The sequence below is a fragment of the Podarcis raffonei genome, chromosome 5 (genome assembly GCF_027172205.1).
Source record: "Podarcis raffonei isolate rPodRaf1 chromosome 5, rPodRaf1.pri, whole genome shotgun sequence".
Lineage (NCBI taxonomy): Eukaryota > Metazoa > Chordata > Lepidosauria > Squamata > Lacertidae > Podarcis > Podarcis raffonei.
The window spans coordinates 10,898,194-10,920,695 of NC_070606.1; the positions used below are offsets into that span (position 1 = coordinate 10,898,194).

The following is a 22,502-nucleotide window of genomic DNA, read 5'->3' on the forward strand; positions in this document are numbered from 1 at the left end:
CTGGAAACGATGCCTTATGAGGAACGGCTAAGGGAGCTGGGCATGTTTAGCCTGGAGAAGAGGTGGTTAAGGGGTGATATGATAGCCATGTTCAAATATATAAAAGGATGTCACATAGAGGAGGGAGAAAGGTTGTTTTCTGCTGCTCCAGAGAAGCGGACACGGAGCAATGGATCCAAACTACAAGAAAGAAGATTCCACCTAAACATTAGGAAGAACTTCCTGACAGTAAGAGCTGTTCGACAGTGGAATTGGCTGCCAAGGAGTGTGGTGGAGTCTCCTTCTTTGGAGGTCTTTAAGCAGAGGCTTGACAACCATATGTCAGGAGTGCTCTGATGGTGTTTCCTGCTTGGCAGGGGGTTGGACTCGATGGCCCTTGTGGTCTCTTCCAACTCTATGATTCTATGATTCTATGAAGAGGCCTATGTGAGGGTTCTAGCTAGACCGAGGCAGAAGTCTCTTTTCTCCTGCAGGAATCTACAGAGTGAGACTGAGCTGGGGAATGGGAGTGTGGAGGACTGAACAAAGGGGTGACTGAGAAGTGTTCAGTTACAGGAAAGAGAGTTCTGATGGGCATTAGGTCTAACTACTCAACAAGTGAACTCATTGACAGAACTCGATGAGAAAGTGACATAAAATGACAAAGGACCATTTTCCTTCCACAGAGGTGCAGGGAGGTCATGAAAGGGACTCTGAACAACCAGAACTCGTGGCCAGGTGACGGAAGAGTCCCTCGTGGGAAAGGGTGGTGACATTTCCCAGAATACGGAAATTTAGAGTTGATTAAATGATGAGTGGAAGATGCTTGCTAGAGGAAGCCCTTTTTGTTTCGTTTCCCAAAGTTAATTAATAGCCATCAGCTTGCCACAGACATGGCAAAAGTCACAGGGACTAATCAAGACAACAAGATGGTTCATGGCTGCTGCTATGGGTAAAAGGTAAAGGTAAAGGGACCCCTGACCATTAGGTCCTGTCGTGACCGACTCTGGGGTTGCGGCGCTCATCTCACTTTATTGGCCGAGGGAGCCGGTGTACAGCTTCCGGGTCATGTGGCCAGCATGACTAAGCCGCTTCTGGCGAACCAGAGCAGCGCACGGAAACGCCATTTACCTTCCTGCTGGAGTGGTACCTATTTATCTACTTGCTCTTTGACATGCTTTTGAACTGCTAGGTAGGCAGGAGCAGGGACCAAGCAACGGGAGCTCACCCCATCACGGGGATTTGAACCGCCGACCTTCTGATCAGCAAGTCCTAGGCTCTGTGGTTTAACCCACAGCGCCACCCGCGTCCCGCTGCTATGGGAGGTTTGGCCTAAACCACTATAGCTTGCTCTGATTCCTTTGCAATGCCACCATGTTCATTTCCTAAAAGAAAGCCAAAACAGACACATCTTTTGAGGGTGTATGTAGATTGCCATCTGAAACAAGTGTCTTGGTAATACGAACTACAGTTACCTATTATGTCTGAATTAGGAAACTAGAGTTGATGTCTTCCAAACAAGCTAGGATATAAAGCCATGATTTAAAGTTGGCTTAATATCCTAGCTTGTTCAGAAGCTGTTAACCAAAGATTCTCAGTTCATTCAGACATAACAGGAAATGATAATATTCTGGCTTGAGTGTTGGGAAGAATGAAGGAGCATGAGGCTTGTTCAAACCTTGCTTTATTAAGCTGCAATATAATAGTCTGAATGTGGCCAATGCATTAGAAACGAAGTAGCAGCTCTGCGATTTTTGTTAAAACTGTAGTTTTATTCTTTTTCATGTACACAAAGTATTTACAACCACCAGGAGGAATTTCAACACAGAACTGCTGCCAAAACATTCAAAGAAAGCAACCCCAGTAAGTAGAATTATGTATTTCAATAGACTCAAAAGTAAAAGGCTTCGTCATCCCAGAATGTCCTTCTACAAAGATCCATGTGCACCAGGTATATACGTCATGCTCTGCAACCCTAGCATATTGAACAAATCTGGCCCATATGTCACAAAAGCTGTCCATCTACCCTCCGTTTATCTATGTATGTTTTGACTGTTCCTTCAGTGCCACCTGCAATAACTGTTGATGCTGGTACTCATGGAAAGTGTACACTTAGCTTCGTCCAAAGATGAGCTGCTACCACAAGAAAAGTCAGAATTTCTTTATAATGGATATACGTTGCTTCCCTCTCAGAGATAATGCTGATCCAAGGCCAACCCAAGAATTTTTCCTGACTAAGATAAAAGCAGCAAAAGCTCCTCCCACACCACCCCCAAAATGTACCCAAAGCCAGTCAAGTTATTGTGGAACCTGCAGCAGAAAATCCTACACGCACCTCCCCACCACCCCTGGCAATTAAAATACAAGAACAATAAAATAAATAGCCATCAAAACATTGCTCTTTCATGGCACCTAAAGCCAGCTGTTTCACTCTGCTAAAGGTATATTCATTGATCAGTATCAGAGAGTTTCATTCTTACCTATTTTTGTTTGCTTTTTAATTTGTTCTGAAGTCTCAAAACTTTTGTTCCATTGGTTCTGGACAAATAGCAAGGGCCAAAACTGAAGCAAATCCATGCAGATAAATGTGTGCTTAGAAGCCAGCAGTGTAAACAGAGATGTCAGGTGCCATCTACATTTCTCATTTCATGTGCTTCCACAGCTTTTTAATACTAAAAATTATGTTTTGAGATACCAGTTAAAGAGATCACCAGAGACCTGTCATACAGACCATCTTTTATGCACACAGAAGACATTTTGGGCTCTAAGTATGTCAGGAAACATACTGAATAAACAAAAAAATGGCGGCCAAAGTATCTCTCTGTGGGTATATATGCTGAATCTTATTTTTTAAAAAAATAGATTCTTATTACAAATTTTAATATATATGCCAAAGTATCAAAGACTGTACTTCATAGAACTTGTAAAATACAATCAAGCAATAACCAGTTTAGCAAGAAAAGGCTTTTTTGAAGGTAATGCTATGTATAGTAGACATTGTACTATTGCCTTCAAGAACTACACTTTTGGTAAAATAGGAGCTCTAATAAACAACATTCCCCATCAGAGTATTTAAAGAGTTAGGTGCTTTTGTGGATTATATCCTCAGCTGCACTCTGCAGATGAAATACACCTACACATGAATTCACAAACTGTGGTTCTTAAGGACGGCACATGCCCTGTGGATGACTTAGGGTGAGGCAACGCGTGTCTTGAGTGAAGAAAGGCACTTTTGCAAGCTGCAGACAATAACTAAAAAAAACAACAACCCAAGCATCACTTAACATATTATTGCAGAAAGAGGCAAAATTCCTTCAGGCTCCTGAAAATGGTTACATTCTCTGAACAGAAACTACTTTTGTAAGATAGTACCTGCACGGGCTCTTCATTTTTAAGCGATTAAAGAGCTACATATTAGGGCCTCTGCTTACTTTTAATACTTATATTTAGTTGCTGAATGACCAGTGGTATTAAAAGAAAAGACAAGAATAAGAAATAAGCATTCAGTGGCAGCTGAAGAGAAGAGCTTCGTGCAAAGATTTTTATGCAGGAGATGTACAAAATATACCGCACCACTGTTTTCTGGACTACAGATGACTCTCCAGCCGGGGTTGCCAATTGGGGGTCCATTGATCCTAAGGAATCCATGTAGGGCAGGCATGTCCAAAGTCCATTTGGGGGCCTAATCCAGCCCGCTGGTCGGTTTAATCTGGCCCTGTGACAGTTTGGGCCTCACAGCCCTTCACTTCATCAAATCTGGCCCTCTTTGAAAAAAGCTTGCACACCACTGATGTAGGGTGTCGGGGCACCATTCACATACCAAAAACTACAACAAAGGTATCAAAAATTTTCAAAAATAGGGGGTCCATGGCTTGGCTTTTGAAAAACAGGGCGGGCGCTGTATATAGCTAATTGGGAACCACTGCTCTAACAGATAAGCAACTCTTGTACTTAATCTTTGGAATGTGAATTTGGATTAAAAGCTGTCTCTTCGCTGTAATTAGCATCTAAAACCTTGTGGTAAGCCACAAAACCTTTTAAGCTCAGCTATGGGAGGAAACTGTACATTCTACTTAACACTGGTTTTTGGTTTAGCTTACAGGTTTGCTTGCGTTTTTTATTTTTTGCAGAGGTAAAGAAGAAAAGGATCCTTGGATTGTAAGGCCCTGAGATCAGATAGCAGCAGAAACTAGGTAAAAACAGAAGAATGGAATATAATTATTGCCAGTTCTCGTAAGAAGGCTAATTTAGTTAGAAATGTTAGAAATATTCAGGTGTTTTAAAAAGCCTGGAGGAAGTTGGATGAGAGAACTTGTCACAAGTTCTTTCTGCACCTCATGTGGGAGGATGAGTGCTTTGTTGAGAATAGAGGAGATGTACTGTGGTACCTCGGTTTACAAACTTAATCCGTTCTGGAAGTCCATTCTTAAACCAAAACCGTTCTTAAATCAAGGCGCGCTTTCCCTAATGAGGCCTCCTGCAGCCGGTGCCCTTCCACCGTTCGGATTTCGTTCTTAGATCAAGGTAAAGTTCTCAAACCGGGACACTATTTCTGGTTTTGCAGAGTTTGTAAGCCGAATTGTTCTTAAACCCGACTGTTCTTAAACCGAGGTACCAATGTAATGGAAACAGATCTGCATCCTGAGATCCAAAAGAAATGGATTTATTTCCCATCTATTCTACAGAATCCTAAGGTTTCTGAAATAGGGGTTGGTCCTGGTTCTCACATCACCATATATATATAAAAAAAATATCCCAGAACTTCACACAAAATGAGTAGCTTTCAAAAAAGAGCATTTTCCCTAACACCCAGCCTTTGCCACATGTACTTTAAATGTGGAGTCAAGTGAAAGTTTTGAAAGAGCCTGACAGTCACCCCTTGTGCTCGCTTGGAACCCCTGACAGAAAATATAAACAGAGTTTAAATAGAAACAGCATTAGTGAGCCACAAATATGAGGCATCAGGAGGAATAGTACTTTCAAACAGAAACTATCCAAGTGAGTGGTAGCTATTGTACAAACGAAAAACACGTTCTAGAACACTGAAGAGATGCTATTTTTAGCAAGGATTAGCTCAGACAGAAGCAAATTACCTTGTAGCAAGTATATCAATACCTAAACCCATCAGTCTCCACCTACCGTATTTTTTGCTCTATAAGACTCACTTTTCCCCTCCTAAAAAGTAAGGGGAAATGTGTGTGCGTCTTATGGAGCGAATGCAGGCTGCGCAGCTATCCCAGAAGCCAGAACAGCAAGAGGGATTCCTGCTTTCACTGTGCAGCGATCCCTCTTGCTGTTCTGGCTTCTGAGATTCAGAATATTTTTTTTCTTGTTTTCCTCCTCCAAAAACTAGGTGCGTCTTATGGTCTGGTGCGTCTTATAGAGCGAAAAATACGGTGCATAGTATTAGGTGCTATTTTCAGATGAATATTATAAATCATCATAATCTACAAACTGCCATCGCTGTGCATGGCCCGTTAGGGAGTAAATTAAGCAAGCTTTGATCGGTTTGAATCAGCTTTTTCCTTTATGAATCTGGATGATCAAACCTATGCTCTCCCCAAGGGGATGATTTCTGAAACAGAGCTAAAAAATCTGTTTTCCAGAAGAAAGGAAGGTTACAAAGAAAAAAGTTATTTTGCAAAGATGAGGAGAAAAAGAAAAGACTACAAAGAAGGCTTTATTCAGTTCAGTGAATAGTTACCCACCCCATCTGATTCCAGCTAACCTAACCTGGATCTGGTCCCAAATTAATTTGGGGGGCACAGCTGGTCTATTCAAACCCTGCCACTCTGTGGTCTCATTGTGGCCGTAGACCACCTATGTCTTCATTCAGAATATTATGGTGAAATGCACAGGCAGAATAGATTCTGGTATTTTTAAGCCACCAGTAAAACTTTATAATATATATATATAGCTTAGTTGGTAGAGCATGAGACTTATGGGTTCAAACCCCACATTGGGCAAAAGATTCCTTCATCACAGGAGATGACCCTCGTGGTCCCTTTCCAACTCTACAATTCTACGGCTCTATGATTTATGGCACCTGCCGCTATTCTTGACAATATTGGTAGCACACTGCCTTGCTACCCAAGGTGAAACATGGGTTTGCAGAAAGGGTTGTTTTGAGAACAATTATGTTCCAGCAGCAACCACAAAGGCTAGTGTGACCTCCCCTTATCACTCAACCTTTCCTGTGTGGAACTCGCTGTGATCAGCTATTATTGCATCACTCCGGTCTGTTTGCAACCTTTGGCACAAGGCTGGCTAATCTTATCTTGAAGCTGCTGGCTGCAACACAGAGACATGCAGCGCCGCAAACGCTTGTAAATATTGGGACAGACTAGTTTAACTAGGGGCTGGTAGATTATTTACAGAGCAGATTTGCAGCCCTCAAAGGCTCACATCTCTGAAGAGCACTCTTGGTACTCACCAATCACAATCAGGGTGTAGTTCACATTCATGCTGCCAAAACCATTGGTGGCTTTGCAGATGTATGTTCCCGCATCCTGGCTTTCCACTTCTTTGATTTTCAACCCTTGTTGGAGGACCCTGAACCGCGTCCAACCACTGTGGATGGTTCTTCCATCCTTCATCCACATAGTAAGAGGTGGGGGGTCACCCTCTACGGGGCAAGGGAGCTTGATGGTTCTTCCTAATCTCACAGACTGCCGGTGGATCACTTTATCAGAAATTCTGGGTGGGCCTAGGCAAGGGAAGAAAGAAAGAAAAGTAACGTGTTTAATTTTCTTGATTAAAGTTTGAGACACTGTCAAAGAATACGACACTTTATATGGATTGTATAACAATAGTCTTTTTTTGGGGGGGTGAAACATGAGGTGCCAGTACGCACATCTTGATAAATTGTAAAATTCCTCTCCCACCAATCTTTTCTCCCTGTGCCCCCTTCCCATTTCTCTGCTGAATTTGTGGCAATCATTAAAAAACGATGATAAAATCAATTTGTAAACATTTTCTAGATGCTTATTAAAAAAAACCTGGAAGGAAAGTGGGATACAAATGTAATAATAAAGCAATTTAATTAGTAACACGCAGCAAATAGCTAGACAAAGTTATAAATGACAAACCTGAAAACCAAAAGTAGTAACAGTGTTGGCAGTTAAAGCGATACATTCTAGCCTCTTGCGTAACATACTAGCTTTCTGCATGCAAAGAGCTGCTGGTGTGAGAGAGCATTCAAAGAAATAATTTTCCCAACTTGCACCCTAAGGTGATCCAGCCCTAGGTCCACTGCCTCATTTGCCTTTTCTGAATAAATGAATTTTCTCTCATTGAAGAGAAACAAGAATCTAGTACTCAACCAGATGGTTATGAAGCGAGTCCATTGTGCTATGTGATGTTAAATATTAGGACACTATGGAACAAGTACAGGGAAAAACTGAGCACAAACCCAGTGTTATATACCAAAGGTTTTGGAATGCTCAGCTAAACTCTCTCTACCACCCTTGAAAGGACTTGAAGTTCAGTTTTGTAATGCGTTTATCTTGGCATTTGCGATTTTAACAGCAACATGTTCCCAATAATATTTCCAAACAAAATAAAATGAGATGTCTTCCAGTAATTCATACATTCTGCACTCTCATACGCAGGTGTCCGGGACCCAGTACTTCAGACAGCTGATGCTTTCACTCCAGTACCCTATATGCCAGGGTTTCAAACATGCGCCCTTGGTTATGCATTACACAGAATCATAGAATTGGAAGCGACCCTGAGAATCATCTAGTCCAACCCATTGCAATGCAGCTGACCCATATGGGAAATGAACCTGCAACCTTCATGTTATCAGCACCACCAACTGAGCTATTCAGGCTGAGTATATGAGCCTCTTGGGCTTTTCGATCAGAAGGTCGGCGGTTCGAATCCCCGCAATGGGGTGAGCTCCCGTTGCTCAGTCCCAGCTCCTGCCAACCTAGCAGTTCAAAAGCACCCCCCCCCCAAAAAAAAGTGCAAGTACAGTGGTACCTCGGGTTACATACGCTTCAGGTTACATACGCTTCAGGTTACAGACTCCGCTAACCCAGAAATAGTGCTTCAGGTTAAAAACTTTGCTTCAGGGTAAGAACAATAATCGCGTGGCGGCGGTGTGGCAGCAGCGGGAGGCCCCATTAGCTAAAGTTGTGCTTCAGGTTAAGAACAGTTTCAGGTTAAGAACGGAAAGCAGCATTTTAGTTTACTGCAAAACACCAAAAAGGGTCACAGGCAGCAAAAGTGCCAAAGTAAAATGTATGCATTAATTTCTTATGCATCACCCTTCCCCAAAAAACGTACAGCTAGATAAAGACATAGATTTGGCAGGGAATATTTCAGTAGCCATATAAGGAGTGGAGACTGATGAGCTACAATTGAGGCCTAAGCGCAAAGAGGAAAACTCAAATGCGAATGACAGGAGGCAGAAAGGACAGTGAGATCAGGGAAACAGAAGAGAAGTACTGGCGGAAGAGTTCAAACTACAGTGGTACCTCAGGTTACATACACTTCAGGTTACATACACTTCAGGTTACAGACTCTGCTAACCCAGAAATAGTGCTTCAGGTTAAGAACTTTGCTTCAGGATGAGAACAGAAATCGTGCTCTGGCGGCGCGGCGGCAGCAGGAGGCCCCATTAGCTAAAGTGGTGCTTCAGGTTAAGAACAGTTTCAGGTTAAGAACGGACCTCCGGAACGAATTAAGTACTTAACCCGAGGTACCACTGTATTACCTATTCCAGGGCAAAAAGAACAGGAGCAAATGTCCTGTTGGTTCACAGAGACTTGAGAGTCTGTGGTGGATATTACCCGAGCGAGCAACCTCCTAGAAAACTCCCACAATGGTGAAAAAGTAGGAAATGGAAGGATATGTGCGTGGAAAGCCCCACGCGAAGTTCCTAACTGCACCAAAGGGGTGGGGAGGGATATAGAGGTGCAGCAAGAGGACAGGATGGAGGAAATAGAAATGAGAGATGGATGGTGCTGTAGCAGATTGTCCTGGAATATCCCCATGGTGGCCAGGCTCACTGAATAACATTGTTCCTTGGAGTGATGGCTTGATAGCAATGTCTTATAAAATATTTTCAGGCATATTAGTCTGGGATTGGGGAGCGTGTCTTGTTTGACAACCGCTGACCAGCCTCTTCTGTCCACTCAGGGACCTAAGGGCAGGGCTGCCAGAGGCGAAGTGTGCACTTGGGAGCAAATTTCAAGTTGAACTGGTTATTTTTTTTAAAAAAAAAGAGAGAGAAAACGTACAGAAAAATAATGAAAAGCCATTTTTTTGTATCCGATTGGTGAAAAATATGGTGCCGCAATAATAATAACAATAATAATAATAATAATAATAATAATAATAATAATAATAATAATAATAATTTATTTATACCCCGGCCTCCCCAGCCAAGACCGGGCTCAGGGCGGCTAAAATAAAAAGCCCACCTGTATCTCCCGCTGAATCAATTTTAGCTGAGCTGCAGACAAATTTCAATATCAGAAGTCAAACAAAAAAGTCATCTATTTAGGTACAAAATGTTATTAAAAACACAAAAACTATTGATTATACCAGATTAAGCAACAAACGATACCCTAAGAATCTGGAATGGTTTATTTTCAAACGACACTTGCTATTCTGAAATATTTAAACGCAATCAGAACGTTAACAGAATTTGAAGAAACCCTTCAATTTAAAAGGAAAGCGCGGATTATCTAAGAATTTACCATTTGTTAGGCTTTCTGTCAGTATGCTTTTTACAATGTTTTTATCCCTGATGCTTTGTAACGTGTTTCTAATGCCGTACACCGCCCTGAGATCTTTTGATAAAGGGCGGCATATAAACCGAATTAGCAACAGCAATGTGAATTCATAGGGGCATTTGTAGTGAATAAATCAAGTTATGATAACTTTTGTTTGTTTGAGTACTTCAGATCACACACACACAAAAACACACATACAGAGATAAATGTGCTGATGTAATTCCCTTGCCTAGAACTACAAGCAACTGGAATCCCCATTCTGTTTGGATATAAAAAGAGATCAGGGATCCTACACCTGTCCTACTGAGCAGCTGAGTTATCTTCAGTTTAGATCCCAGGGCAGAGGCGCTTTTATCAGATACCAGTGGGGGTGGGGGGGTGGACTTCTGGCAGCTACCCTGTTAAAACCTTAAAAATATACAGTTGTCTTTCCCCTTCACTCCCTTCCCCCTACGTTGCCTCAGCAAGTAGACTCATTTCTTAGTGACAATATAAATTTAGAAAGCATTCATAACCGTCAGGGAGGGTTGATTTTAATTAAGTCATGGTTTAAATCACCAAGGAAAAAAGTCTAATTGGAACCATTGAGCTCCTGCCCCTCTCATATTTTATTTTTGTTGGGTGGGGTGTTACTGTCTGAGTACAAATTACCATTTTGTATTTGTTTTTATGGAGGCTGTAGGTGCGCCGGCCTGTTGTTTTGATATCGCCACTTGTTTTTCTTCTGGGAAACTAATGTTTTGTGATACCCGCGGCAAGTTTCTTAAGATTTCAAAATGTGCCGCAGGTCCAAAAAAATCGAAGGCCTCTGATATAACCATCAAAATACAGTATCTGAAGAAGTGTGCATGCACACGAAAGCTTATACCCAGAACAAACCTAGTTCGTCTCCAAGGTGCTACCGGTCAATTTATTTTATTTCTATATTTCATCAAAATACAGTGATTCATGAGCAGATAACACCCCTTGCTCTGAGGATTATCTTGCACTGACACTGCAGAAACTCCAGGCTCCAGTTAAAAGGCTCTCTCTCGCTTTCTGCAGTTCTTTGTAATTAAGATGTTGGGCTGATTAGTGGTAGTTTACAGATGGCTGGTTGGTTTTGTTTTGTGCAGTTTTAATTATTTGTCTTATCTGCTTCGTTATTGAAAGCCATGCTGGAGTTGTAAGGTAAAAGCTACAGTACAAGTTTAATTATTTGTCGCATAGTTAATTAATGTTTTGTCTATTATAATATGCCAGGTGTACTCTGGAAGCTAGCGGCAGATAGTAAACATGTCATCGAAATCAAACCAATTTCTACTACCCAGAAGAATGTTGATGTGCGATTTCTTATGTTCACATTTTAAACAATATTTTTACCATTTTAGAATCTAGTACATGTTACAATGCTTTTATAGAAAACCTGTTATTGCCTCGCAATTTGGGTCTGTGCAAACAGAAAGCAAGCTATTTTGTTTGTTTGTTTGTTTGTTTGTTTCAATCACGAATTGTTCTTGCTTCTCTCCATACAGAAGAACTCTGAGAAGGGTCTTTTGTTTGGAGGGCAAAGACCAAATGGCGTTGGAAGAAAAGGTTAGCCCTTACTATCTAGGATAGCCCAGAAGATGGCAATTAATTAGTTATCAAGAGTATCTAACTATGAATAGTTTTGAGAACTGAGTATGTTGCAAAACATAAAAAGGTAAAGGGACCCTTGACCGTTAGGTCCAGTCGCGGATGACTCTGGGGTTGCATGCTCATCAGCTTCTGGGTCATGTGGCCAGCATGACTAAGCCGCTTCTGGTGAAACCAGAGCAGCGCATGGAAATGCTGTTGACCTTCCCGCTGAAGTGGTACCTATTTATCTACTTGCACTTTGATGTGCTTTCGAACTGCTAGGTTGGCAGGAGCAGGGACCGAGCAACGGGAGCTCACCCCATCGCAGGGATTCAGACCTTCTGATCGGCAAGCCCTAGGCTCTGTGGTTTAGACCACAGCGCCACCCTTCTTAATTTACAGAGTAGATAAGAAACAAAAGCAAGAGATTGTCCAGGTGGGCTTAGTGGAACATGTGCTGAGATATAGGGTGGTCCCTGCTGTTCTGCCCTTGGAAAGGGCTGCCCTTCTGACTATGGATAAAAGGAGGAAGAGGAGTCACCACAATGCAGATGTGTGACGTCACATGCAAACACCTGCACGTAGTGGGTACAATGTCACACGCACTGCATGCAGGCATGTGCGTGTGACGTTGCAGGTCCACGTTGCGGCGGTGGGCAACCACAATCCTGAAGGCGAGCTAGAGCCCCCAACACATGCTGATTTGGACAGATGTTTCTGTAAAGCCATATGTCAGGCATGTCCAACTCCCAAAAGACTGCGATCTACTCCCACTATAAAAAAAACTGATTGCGATCTACCCATTGAATTGACCAAAGTTGTTGAGCTTTTCGCGATCAGCATGTTTAACATGCCTGCCATATGTGAATCAGCAGAGCAGGTCCAAGGTCTCAGAACACAAGCACAACCATTTTAGGGAATCCACTCTGGATTGTGTAGGGTTCACTCCTTAGCCCATGCGTAGGCAAACTAAGGCCCGTGGGCCGGATCTGGCCCAATCTGGCCCAATCGCCTTCTAAATCCGGTCGACAGACAATCCAGGACTCAGCGTGTTTTTGCATGAGTGGAATGTGTCCTTTTATTTAAAATGCATCTCTGGGTTATTTGCGGGGCATAGGAATTCATTTTCAAAATATAGTCTGCCCCCCCCAAGGTCTGAGGGACAGTGGACCGGCCCCCTGCTGAAAAAGTTTGCTGACCCTTGCCTTAAAGGTAAAGGTAAAGGTACCCCTGCCCGTACGGGCCAGTCGTGTCAGACTCTAGGGTTGTGCGCTCATCTCACTTAAGAGGCCGGGAGCCAGCGCTTTCCGCAGACACTTCCGGGTCACGTGGCCAGCGTGATGAAGCTGCTCTGGCGAGCCGGCACCAGCACAGCACACGGAAACACCGTTTACCTTCCCGCTATAAAGCGGTACCTATTTATCTACTTGCACTTAGGGGTGCTTTCGAACTGCTAGGTGGGCAGGAGCTGGGACCGAAAGACGGGAGCTCACCCCGCCGCGGGGATTCGAACTGCCGACCATACGATCGGCAAGTCCTAGGCACTGAACTTTTACCCACAGCGCCACCCGCGTCCCAGACCCTTGCCTTAGCCTCTTCTAAAACATCATGGACTTGGGTTTTTATTTTAAGATATAGGCATAATCTTTGTTTCAAGCTGCTTGACAAATTCAGATCTTGCTTTAAACTTGGCTGCTATAATCTTCCCCACTACCCGTCCTGCTCTCAGTTAACAAGAACTCACATGATCTCAACATATATTTTCTGTACAGAATTACAGAGGTCGTGCTGCCATTCAGTACGCAAGTATATACAAATCAGATTTATGATTCTTCAGGAAAAATCCTCAGATGTATGGCATTTTGACTGTGACTTGAACAGAATAATATAATGTAGTAACACCACTAAAACTGAAGGTTAAGTGCTTTCCCACACCACACATTCCAGAGTGTGCACAGACCTTTTATTGCTCAATTGAGGCAGACAGGCAGAAGGAAATTTCGCCAACAATTGTTTAGATTCAGCCTTGTTATTTTTGAGCTAAGGAGTAGCTATCTGGCTGGAGATTCACACAGGGCCTTTGCAGAATTGTTGAACCATGTCCTGGGAGACCATTTGGCCACAACAGAGTTCACAGTCATCTTTATTAAAAACACGAAATATAATTGGGGGGGGGGGAGGAAATTCCAAAAAGCGTCAACTAGCCTGGACAATTTCCCAAAATGGAAAAGTAAAATATATATTGGATCGTAACGTTTATTAAGCAGTTAAATAATTTTTAGTAGCCCCCTGGGTCGCATTTATTTTATTATTTAATACCAAACATGTTGACTTTCTACAAAGATAAGATTTCTTTTGAACTAACGTTTGCAACACAGAAACTCTGCTTCATTCATGAACCATGTGTGCAGTTCACATTTTCAGGTAGTACAAGAAAAGATGAAGAAGGAAAGGTTCCTACACATAAAAATAATCAACGGACCACTGGTGGGGCAGGAGGCTGCTGGATGAACAAGAAATTAAGAAACTTTGGTGGACATTTCAAGATGTTTTAATTGATCAAAATGGTTAACATCGATGAACCAGCTAAACGTTTTCCTACAAGTTCCATAGGTTTCCATGTTATCAGGAGGCATTAAGGGGATGTTTTTGGTGAATGCTTCTGGGTGAAAAAAGGATGGCCAGCAATTAATGGCTTTTTCCACCTGCCTTGCCCCACCCTCCAACCATAGGGGCCTTCATAAGAGAGTTGTTTCCAGAAGAAGAGCTGTGAGGGGAGAGAAACTCTGTTTGCCATCAGGGGGTGGTTGGTTTCACCAACACTTCCTTAACTTCAGCCCAAGGAAGCTTCAGAATGAAGTTGCTGCCACAGGCATCATGTGGATCTGTATTTTGATGAGCTGAATAGAGTGGAAGATTATTGGTCACGGGGGTGGGGAGAGCGTGTGTATGAACTCCATAGTGCTTGGTTTAATGTTTGGTTGCTATTTTCCTAATATTAAGATAGATTTATGGATTATAGATGCCGTGTGGGTTTGTTAATAGTATATGACGTTTGCTTTAATTGTGACGTTTAGCTTATTTTTTAGTTGTTGATTTTTTAACAGTGATTTACAGATTTTAATTGTTTCACTGATGCTGTATTTGTGATGCTCTATCATGTTACTGTCATTTATTGTTTGTAAGCTGTTTTGGGATCCATTTGAATGAAAAGCGGCACAGAAATATTATCCGTCAAATTAATCCATCAACTGGACTTACTACATTTTGAACTCGTTCTTACGCACCACCTGTCCCTTTTACTGTCACCTGCTGCTAATGCTAATTATTATTAATTATTATTAATTATTAATTATTAATTAATTAATTATTAATTATTAATTAATTAGCTGCATATGCTAATATGATTGTTGTAATATAGGAACATCACTATAGCATGGAGGTGAGGCATCTTATTGGTTCAGTTTGCCAGACCTTGTCAAAGACAACTTTGACAAGTGGACAAGACCACCCAGCTCTCGATCATCTATCATCATAAATACATCAGATAACTGACATGTAGCATCACAGAAGCATGCCAGTCAGTAATCACACGGTTCAAAGATGCCTAATGAGCAGAGCAGCTCATTCCCACTGGTCTTCCTCCATGAAATTCAGTTGCCAAAACTGAAATTCCCTGCCTCCTCAGGGCCTTTTCCAAGCAATCAGAGACCGTGCTTGAGCGAAACCAAACTCGCCTCCACCCTTTTCATGCCTCTTCTGGTTCTGGGAGCCAAGGAGGGAGGGGAGCTTAACAAGCAGGAGGGGGAGACACCCCTGACTCTTCACCAGCCAGACTCATCTCTACCTCTTGACCTCCCTCCTCCCACGCTTCAGCTTCTGCCTCTGATTCTTGACTGCTCTCTGCCACAGACTCTCCCAGCTCACTAAGCCCTGTTACCTCTTCAGCTTTCGACACCTCCTCTTCCCAGTCTTCTCCCTCTGACCACTCATTGTTGTCCCACCACTACTCCCCAGGCTCTGTGCCTTCTTCCCTTGGTGGTTCCCCAGGTGGTTCCTCCCACCATTCCTCTGCACCCAACCACCCCATGACACATAGGGAGGGAGATACTGACCAAGCTGGACTGAACCCCTTGCACATTAGCTGATGCACACGGGGTGGTGCGCAGGAGTGGATGTCCAATCCTGCTTTCTTCAGGGCTTGGGTGAGTGGAAGAGTTCCCCATATGGAACTCTCCCCCACACCCAAAGAAAGCAGGGTTCAGTTCTAGGTGCAGCAGCTTACATGCAGGGAGTTCAGTTCTGATTTCTGCAGGGATTGGCTGCATGAGCAGGCAAACCCCCCACATCTCTACCTGCTCCACACCTCATGTCACATTTAACCACAGGCGTGGGGCGGGTGGGTGTGGTTTGGGGGAAATGGCCTCGCAGGCCAAAGATTCCCTACCCCTGCAATAGTGGCTGTCAACAATGGAATGCATTCAGCTGGCTTCCAATTCTTGTTGCGCTGAGCTGTACTTTCAGTAATGGGGATGACAAGAGGGTTTGTCCAAATAGCTGTTGTGCCTAGCTCTGAGCTGGTACTAGATACGGCATCCACAGAGGATGAAATAGACACTCCACAGGTCAAGGACTTGGCCAGCCAACTGGGTGCCCTGGAACCAGTGCTGAAGATATCATTGAAAGGCTCTTTGAGTTGAGATCTGCTGAAGAAGACTTGAGAGCCACCAGAGGATCCACAAGCTGCGCACCCCTGAGCAACAACATAGCATGCATGTACCGACTCAGAGTGATTGCACAGCCCACGAGTATGGGGCCACCTTGTAAGCTAAGCAGGTCTCTCGAGCTTTCCAGCTGCTGAATATGACATCGAGGTGCTGGATCTTGGACTTTTGCCTGATCCTGCTTCTGGATCACATTTTGGGCCTAGACTGATTCTCTGTACTTGACTTTGGGCTACACTGCGGCTGCAAACCTGTCCTCCTTGGTGACTATTTTGGACAGTGGCTTACACCACCTAGAACTGGGACTCAAGCCACCCACAGGAGTGTGACAGCTGCAGTATCTGATCCACCACAGGTGTAATGTGAACAGAGAATCACCTCATTCTGCTCCACCTGGCACCTATTTTTCAGGTTAATCTTCTGGCTTTGTGCTAATGCTCCAACAAAACCCTAAAAAACCCTGGGGACAAATGATTATGCTTCATCTACAAGAGCCCAATATTTAGTAGAACAGCAGCTAAACTTCCCATAGGATGTAGTTGCCAGTTACTTCTGTATAACATACAGAAAATTGCATGGGCAGAGGATGAATATGTAGTCTCTTCCCTATGCTTTCCACTTTTCCCCACCATGGTCAGTCCAAGAACTAAGATTGAGCAAAAGAGACCTTGCTTTCTTGAAATCCAGTTCCTCATCTTGGCTAGCGTGACGCTAGAATTTGGACAAAGTTATAATGCTGGGCACCAACAGATAGACAAGACAACTTGCATAAAACCCTTCCCTGTCGTGTGCTAGATGAATTCAAGCAAACGCTCTTCCTTCTCAGATACAACTGATCCAAGTTACCAATTCCATCAAACCTAGTAGAATTTCATCATGTCACTACACTGGCAGAAAATAAAATGGGACGTGCCTACCTGGTGAATAAGGAAATACAGGGAAACTGGAATACCATTTAGCATAGCTCAGTTACCTCACAGTCTAGTAATGCGAAATCCCTGGAGCTCCTTCTCAATGAGGTACAGGAAGTTTGTAGCAAAAAGCTTTCAGAAATTCATCTGGAAACCTTAGAAAGAGCTTCAAGTATGACTAAGTATATGAATATATACACATAATTTCATTTAGGCAAATAAGTTTATAAAAGCAAGTGAGGCTGCTTACATCAGCTACAAGAAACCTTTAACCAGATTATTGGAGGCTGAACAAAGATAAATTCATGCGCGTAGCCAGGGTTTATGCTGGGGGAGGGGACAGGCTTTATGTTGGAGTGGGCAGAACCTCTGTTAAGTATTTTTATTGATTTACTTAATTTGGGTGGCAGCTGCGCCCTGCCTCCCTCCCCAGCTATGTCCATGGCTAAAATCCTAGCTTTGTCTTCATTAATGCACAATTCCTAGCATTGTTTATTTGGTTGTTTCCACATTGGTTTAAACCACCATGACTCACGATTGATTTTCTTGGGTCATTCTGGGTGTAATGGACAGAAAGGTGTTAATTTCGATAACAGCAGCTTTGTTGGGTAGGCAAAGTCCGGACTTTCACTACGCATAAATTGCCAACCCTGCAATAATGGATTTCCAGTATTGATAGCTTTGTGTTGGTTAGAAAAATGCTAGAAAACTGATAATGCTTATAAAAATAAAACACCTTAGCAGTTCTTCTTTTCCCTTACATCATTCTTCTGCAATACCAGAAGTGTTGTAATTCAATTCATTAAGACAAGGGTGATGGGGGAAATCCACTGGTACTGATGTACATGCCAAGTTCTGCACATAGTGGCTGTGTGCACTGAAGAGACACTGCTGTGTGATTATTCTGGCACACCCAGCAAAACTGGAACCATGGTCATGTCATGTCCTGAGAGACTCTGTGCCAATTTGTGGCATGGCGTGGCAAGTGCCAGTTTGGTCATGTGAGACCTTGGGACGAGCTCAAGCACACCTGGAGCATCTCCTTTGGCCTCCAGAGCTACAGCTGGATAGTACCCTACTATGTGGAAGAGTGTGAGGAATCACGATCATCATCCCTTCTGCAGGCATCCATCATTGATTATTAATAATAATAATAATTTCTTATTTTTAGCCTCCCCATCTGGCTGGATTTCCACAGCCACTCTGGGCAGCTCCCAATAGAATATTATTATTATTATTATTATTATTATTATTATTATTATTAATAATAATAAAGCAACAATATCAAACATTATAAACTTCCCTAAACAGGGCTGTCTTCAGATGTCTTCTAAAAATCAGATACAGTGGTACTTCAGGTTACATACGCTTCAGGTTACAGACTACGCTAACCCAGAAATAGTACATCAGGTTAAGAACTTTGCTTCAGGATGAGAACAGAAATCGTGCTCTGGCGGCGCAGCGGAGGCAGGAGGTCCCAGTAGCTAAAGTGGTGCTTCAGGTTAAGAACAGTTTCAGGTTAAGAACGGACCTCCGGAACAAATTATGTACTTAAACCAAGGTACCACTGTACAGTCATACCTCGGGTTACAGACGCTTCAGGTTGCATTTTTTTGGGTTGTGGAACTGCCGAATCCGGGAAGTACCGGAATGGCTTACTTCCGGGTTTTGGTGATCGTGCATGTGCAGAAGTGCTAAATCGCGCTTTGCGCATGCGCAGAAGTGCCGAATCGCAACCTGTGGGTTACGAACACTGCAGGTTGCGAACATGCATCCCGCATGGATCACGTTCGCAACCCGAGCATCCACTGTAGTTGTTTATTTCCTTGACATCTGATGGGAGGGTATTCCACAGGGCGGGTGCCACTACTGAGAAGGTCCTCTGCCTGGTTCCTTGTAGCTACACTTATCACAGTGAGGGAACCGCCAGAAGGACCTCGGAGCTGGACCTCAGTGTCTAGGCTGAACAATGGGGTGGAGATGCTCCTTCAAGTATACTGGGCCGAGGACACAACATGAAAAAAATACTAGTCATTTAACTGTACCAACATGTCCAAAAAGCTTAATCTTTATTTCAAAACCCAGCTTCGTTTGTAAAACTGCTGCAGGATTGTGTGAATCAGCATTAAGCTGCACATTTTGTGCTGGCTGCTTTCTTTTTTAGAGACAAAGCAGCTGTGCAAGGCCCCACACCAGACTAGGAAACCAAAGGCACTGAAAATCTCCCCAGCTGTTATTTTAACCCTGAAAGTTCCATCTACAGAAACTTCAGGGGGAATAATGGTGAGGGGGGGGTGATTTTGGAAATGGGAGGGGAGGGGGCTTAACCTTTCTCCTCACAGTCTGAATCCAGTTGAGCCCCTTCCCCACAGATGCTTTTTCTCAAAAGAAAGAAAGTGGTCAGTGCTAAACATGATTTTATAAAAAGCAAAGATGGGGTAATATAAAGTTTAACCATCAAACTCGAAATGTTCAGTTTTCTTGTTGCCCTATTGATGCTGGGTGCTTTTCTAAAAGTATATCGCCCTAAACAACAAAAGCAATTTTGTGCCTCTCTTCTCCACTTGACAGAAGTACATCACAGTAACTGGAATGATATCTCCCAACTACCAGCAATTTGGGAAAAGGCAAGAATAGGAGGCCATTGAATAGGCAGGCAAGAAAGGCTATAGCGCCAAGGTTGTGACACAAAAAAGGGATTTTGCTCACCTCTCTGAAACCAGAAGCCTGCTTACTCAGCAATTTTTCCCTGCTGCTGAACAAGGTGTAGAGCAATCTTCCAAAGATCAAAGCAGCCCCCCCCCATTTAAATATGTCCAAGTACACAATCAGATCATCTGTTTATTTTGGATTCCTACCTACCAAGCACATTGCTTTCTGTCAGCTCTCTCCACCCCAGTTCATTCTTCTCTGAGTGTGTAGGGAGAAAAGAGAGTAAACACCGAGGGCTTTTAGTAGGGTCACAGAGAGGTAACCTGTGGCAAAGAATAGCACAGGGCCCCTTTTCTTGCACCCATACAAAAGGCTGTCAGTAGGTAACGTAGGTGCATTTATGTGCATGGATCACCAACACACAACTGCATTATGTAGTTTTTAGTATGCAATATCCCATGACCTAGCCAGCATCTTAAAAAGCAGAGACATCACCTTGCCAACAAAGATCCGCATAGTTAAAGCTATGGTTTTCCCAGTAGTGATGTATGGAAGTGAGAGCTGGACCATAAAGAAGGCTGATCGCCAAAGAATTGATGCTTTTGAATTATGGTGCGGGAGGAGACTCTTGAGAGTCCCATGGACTGCAAGAAGATCAAACCTCTCCATTCAGAAGGAAATCAGCCCTGAGTGCTCACTGGAAGGACAGATCCTGAAGCTGAGGCTCCAATACTTTGGCCACCTCGTGAGAAGAGAAGACTCCCCAGAAAAGACCCTGATGTTGGGAAAGATGGAGGGCACAAGGAGAAGGGGACGACAGAGGATGAGATGGTTGGACAGTGTTCTCGAAGCTACCAGCATGAGTTTGACCAAACTGTGGGAGGCAGTGGAAGACAGGAGGGCCTGGCGTGCTCTGGTCCATGGGGTCACGAAGAGTTGGACACGACTAAACAACATCCCATGATGATAAAAGTCACTAACAGCCATGTACATAAAATTGTAGAATTGGAAGGGACCCCAAGGGACATCTAGTCTAACCCCCCACAATGCAAGAATCTCAGCTAAACCATCCATGGCAGATGGCCATCCAACCTCTGCTTTAAAATCTCCAAGGAAGTAGAGTCTACCACTTTTGAGGGAGACCATTCCACTGTTGAACAGCTCCTACTGTCAGAAGGTTCTTGTACTTGTAACTTGAAGTTCAAGTCCTACCCTCCAGAGCAGAAGAAAACAAGTTTGCTCCATATCCCATGTGACACCCCCTAAGAAATTTGAAAATGGCTGTCATATTTCCTCTCAGTCTCCTCTTTTGCAGGCTAATGGTAAAGGTAAAGGGACCCCTGACCATTAAGTGCAGTGGCGGACAACTCTGGGTTTGCGGCGTTCATCTCGCTTTACTGGCTGAGGGAGCCGGCGTTTTTCTGCAGACAGCTTCCGGGTCATGTGGTCAGCATGACTAAGCCGCTTCTGGTGAACCCAGAGCAGTGCACGGAAACACCGTTTACCTTCTCACTGGAGCGGTACCTATTTATCTACTTGCACTCTGAGGTGCTTTTGAACTGCTGGGTTGGCAGGAGCTGGGTCCGAGCAACGGGAGCTCACCCCGTCGTAGGAATTCGAACCGCCAACCTTCTGATCGGCAAGCCCTAGGCTCTGTGGTTTAACCCACAGCGCCACCCTAGTTCTTTTGCAGGCTAAACATACCCAATTCCCTCAACCATTCCTCATCAGGCTTGGTTTCCAGACCCTTTAGGGTAACCATACGTCCAGGGCAAAACTAGAAGAAGCTCAACAAAGCTGCCCTCAACAACCTTGCCAAAAAAAGTTCAACAACTTTTGTGTCCGCACTTTCACTTTTTGAAATGTGGCAACCCTAAGACCCTTGATCATCTTGGTTGCCCTGCTCTGCACATGTTCCAGCTTGTCAATATCCTTCTTAAATTGTGGTACCCAGAATAGGATGCGGCATACCAGGTGTGGTCTTACCAAGGCAGAATAGAGTGGTACTATTACTACCCTTGACCTGGACTCTATTAAGGGGATTTTGTTTTTCTGCAGCACAGCCTTTCTGAAAAAGAGATGTGGTTCCATTGTTCAAAAAATTAATGGGTTTAAGATGAAGCCACAGAGAGAGCACAATAAGGCTCAATAAGGCAATAGAAACATAAAGAAACACATTCTGCCAAGATTCTCCTGCACATGGTTCCTTGAAATAAATATACTCTTGCCCAGCTGAGCTTTCACAGCGAACTTTCAAGTGGATTGAGCAACAAATAGGCAGGTCTTTCAGCTTAGTCATCTAAATTTCTAGCAGCGGGAGACACCCCGAAGGGCCTTTTTGGGGAGTTTTATATTCACAAATCCTTTTTCAGCAATCTATGGATTCCCCTCTATGTTTACTTCATTCTCATAAAAGCTTTTAGTCTCTGTATTTTTAGTAGTTCCTTTATAATCTGAAAGTGTTTTTTCTTCCTCCTAGAGCTATGAATCAAGTCTGCCAGTTGTTATGTATCTTTCTAGTCCTCCCGCTGTGAAAGAAATCAAACAACCTTACAGACAACTAAAGGTTTCCAAGAAGTAGCCCCGGGGCCCAAACAGATGTCATGAGCCACTTCCTACAAATGAGAAAAGGAAAGTAGACCCTCAGGTTAATTGCTAGGAGAGGCCACACACACAGCAAGCAAGGAGGTGAGGCTGGCACACACAGAAACTAAGTGCTTGTTATTTTATTGCAGGAGATGAAGCATGAAGTCTATCATTACCAATTTATATGATTTCTCTTTTTAGTGAAAACTCAGTTGGACATCCCTTCTCACTTGTGCATTTTGTAATCCTGGAGAGATTGTCACCCTTTCCCCTGGTTGTCCTGATGCTTTGCCACACTGGGCTTAGCA

At 43.4% G+C, this 22,502-nt stretch overlaps 1 protein-coding gene across 1 annotated transcript in view; it reads right to left on the reverse strand.

The window, feature by feature from the left end:
• FGFRL1 (fibroblast growth factor receptor like 1) overlaps positions 1-22,502 on the reverse strand; it is a 179,607-nt gene that overhangs the window by 85,803 nt on the left and 71,302 nt on the right. The window contains exon 4 of the mRNA XM_053387393.1: positions 6,413-6,685. Within this exon, the coding sequence (XP_053243368.1) occupies positions 6,413-6,685 (273 nt within the window). The remainder of the gene's footprint in view (positions 1-6,412; positions 6,686-22,502) is intronic.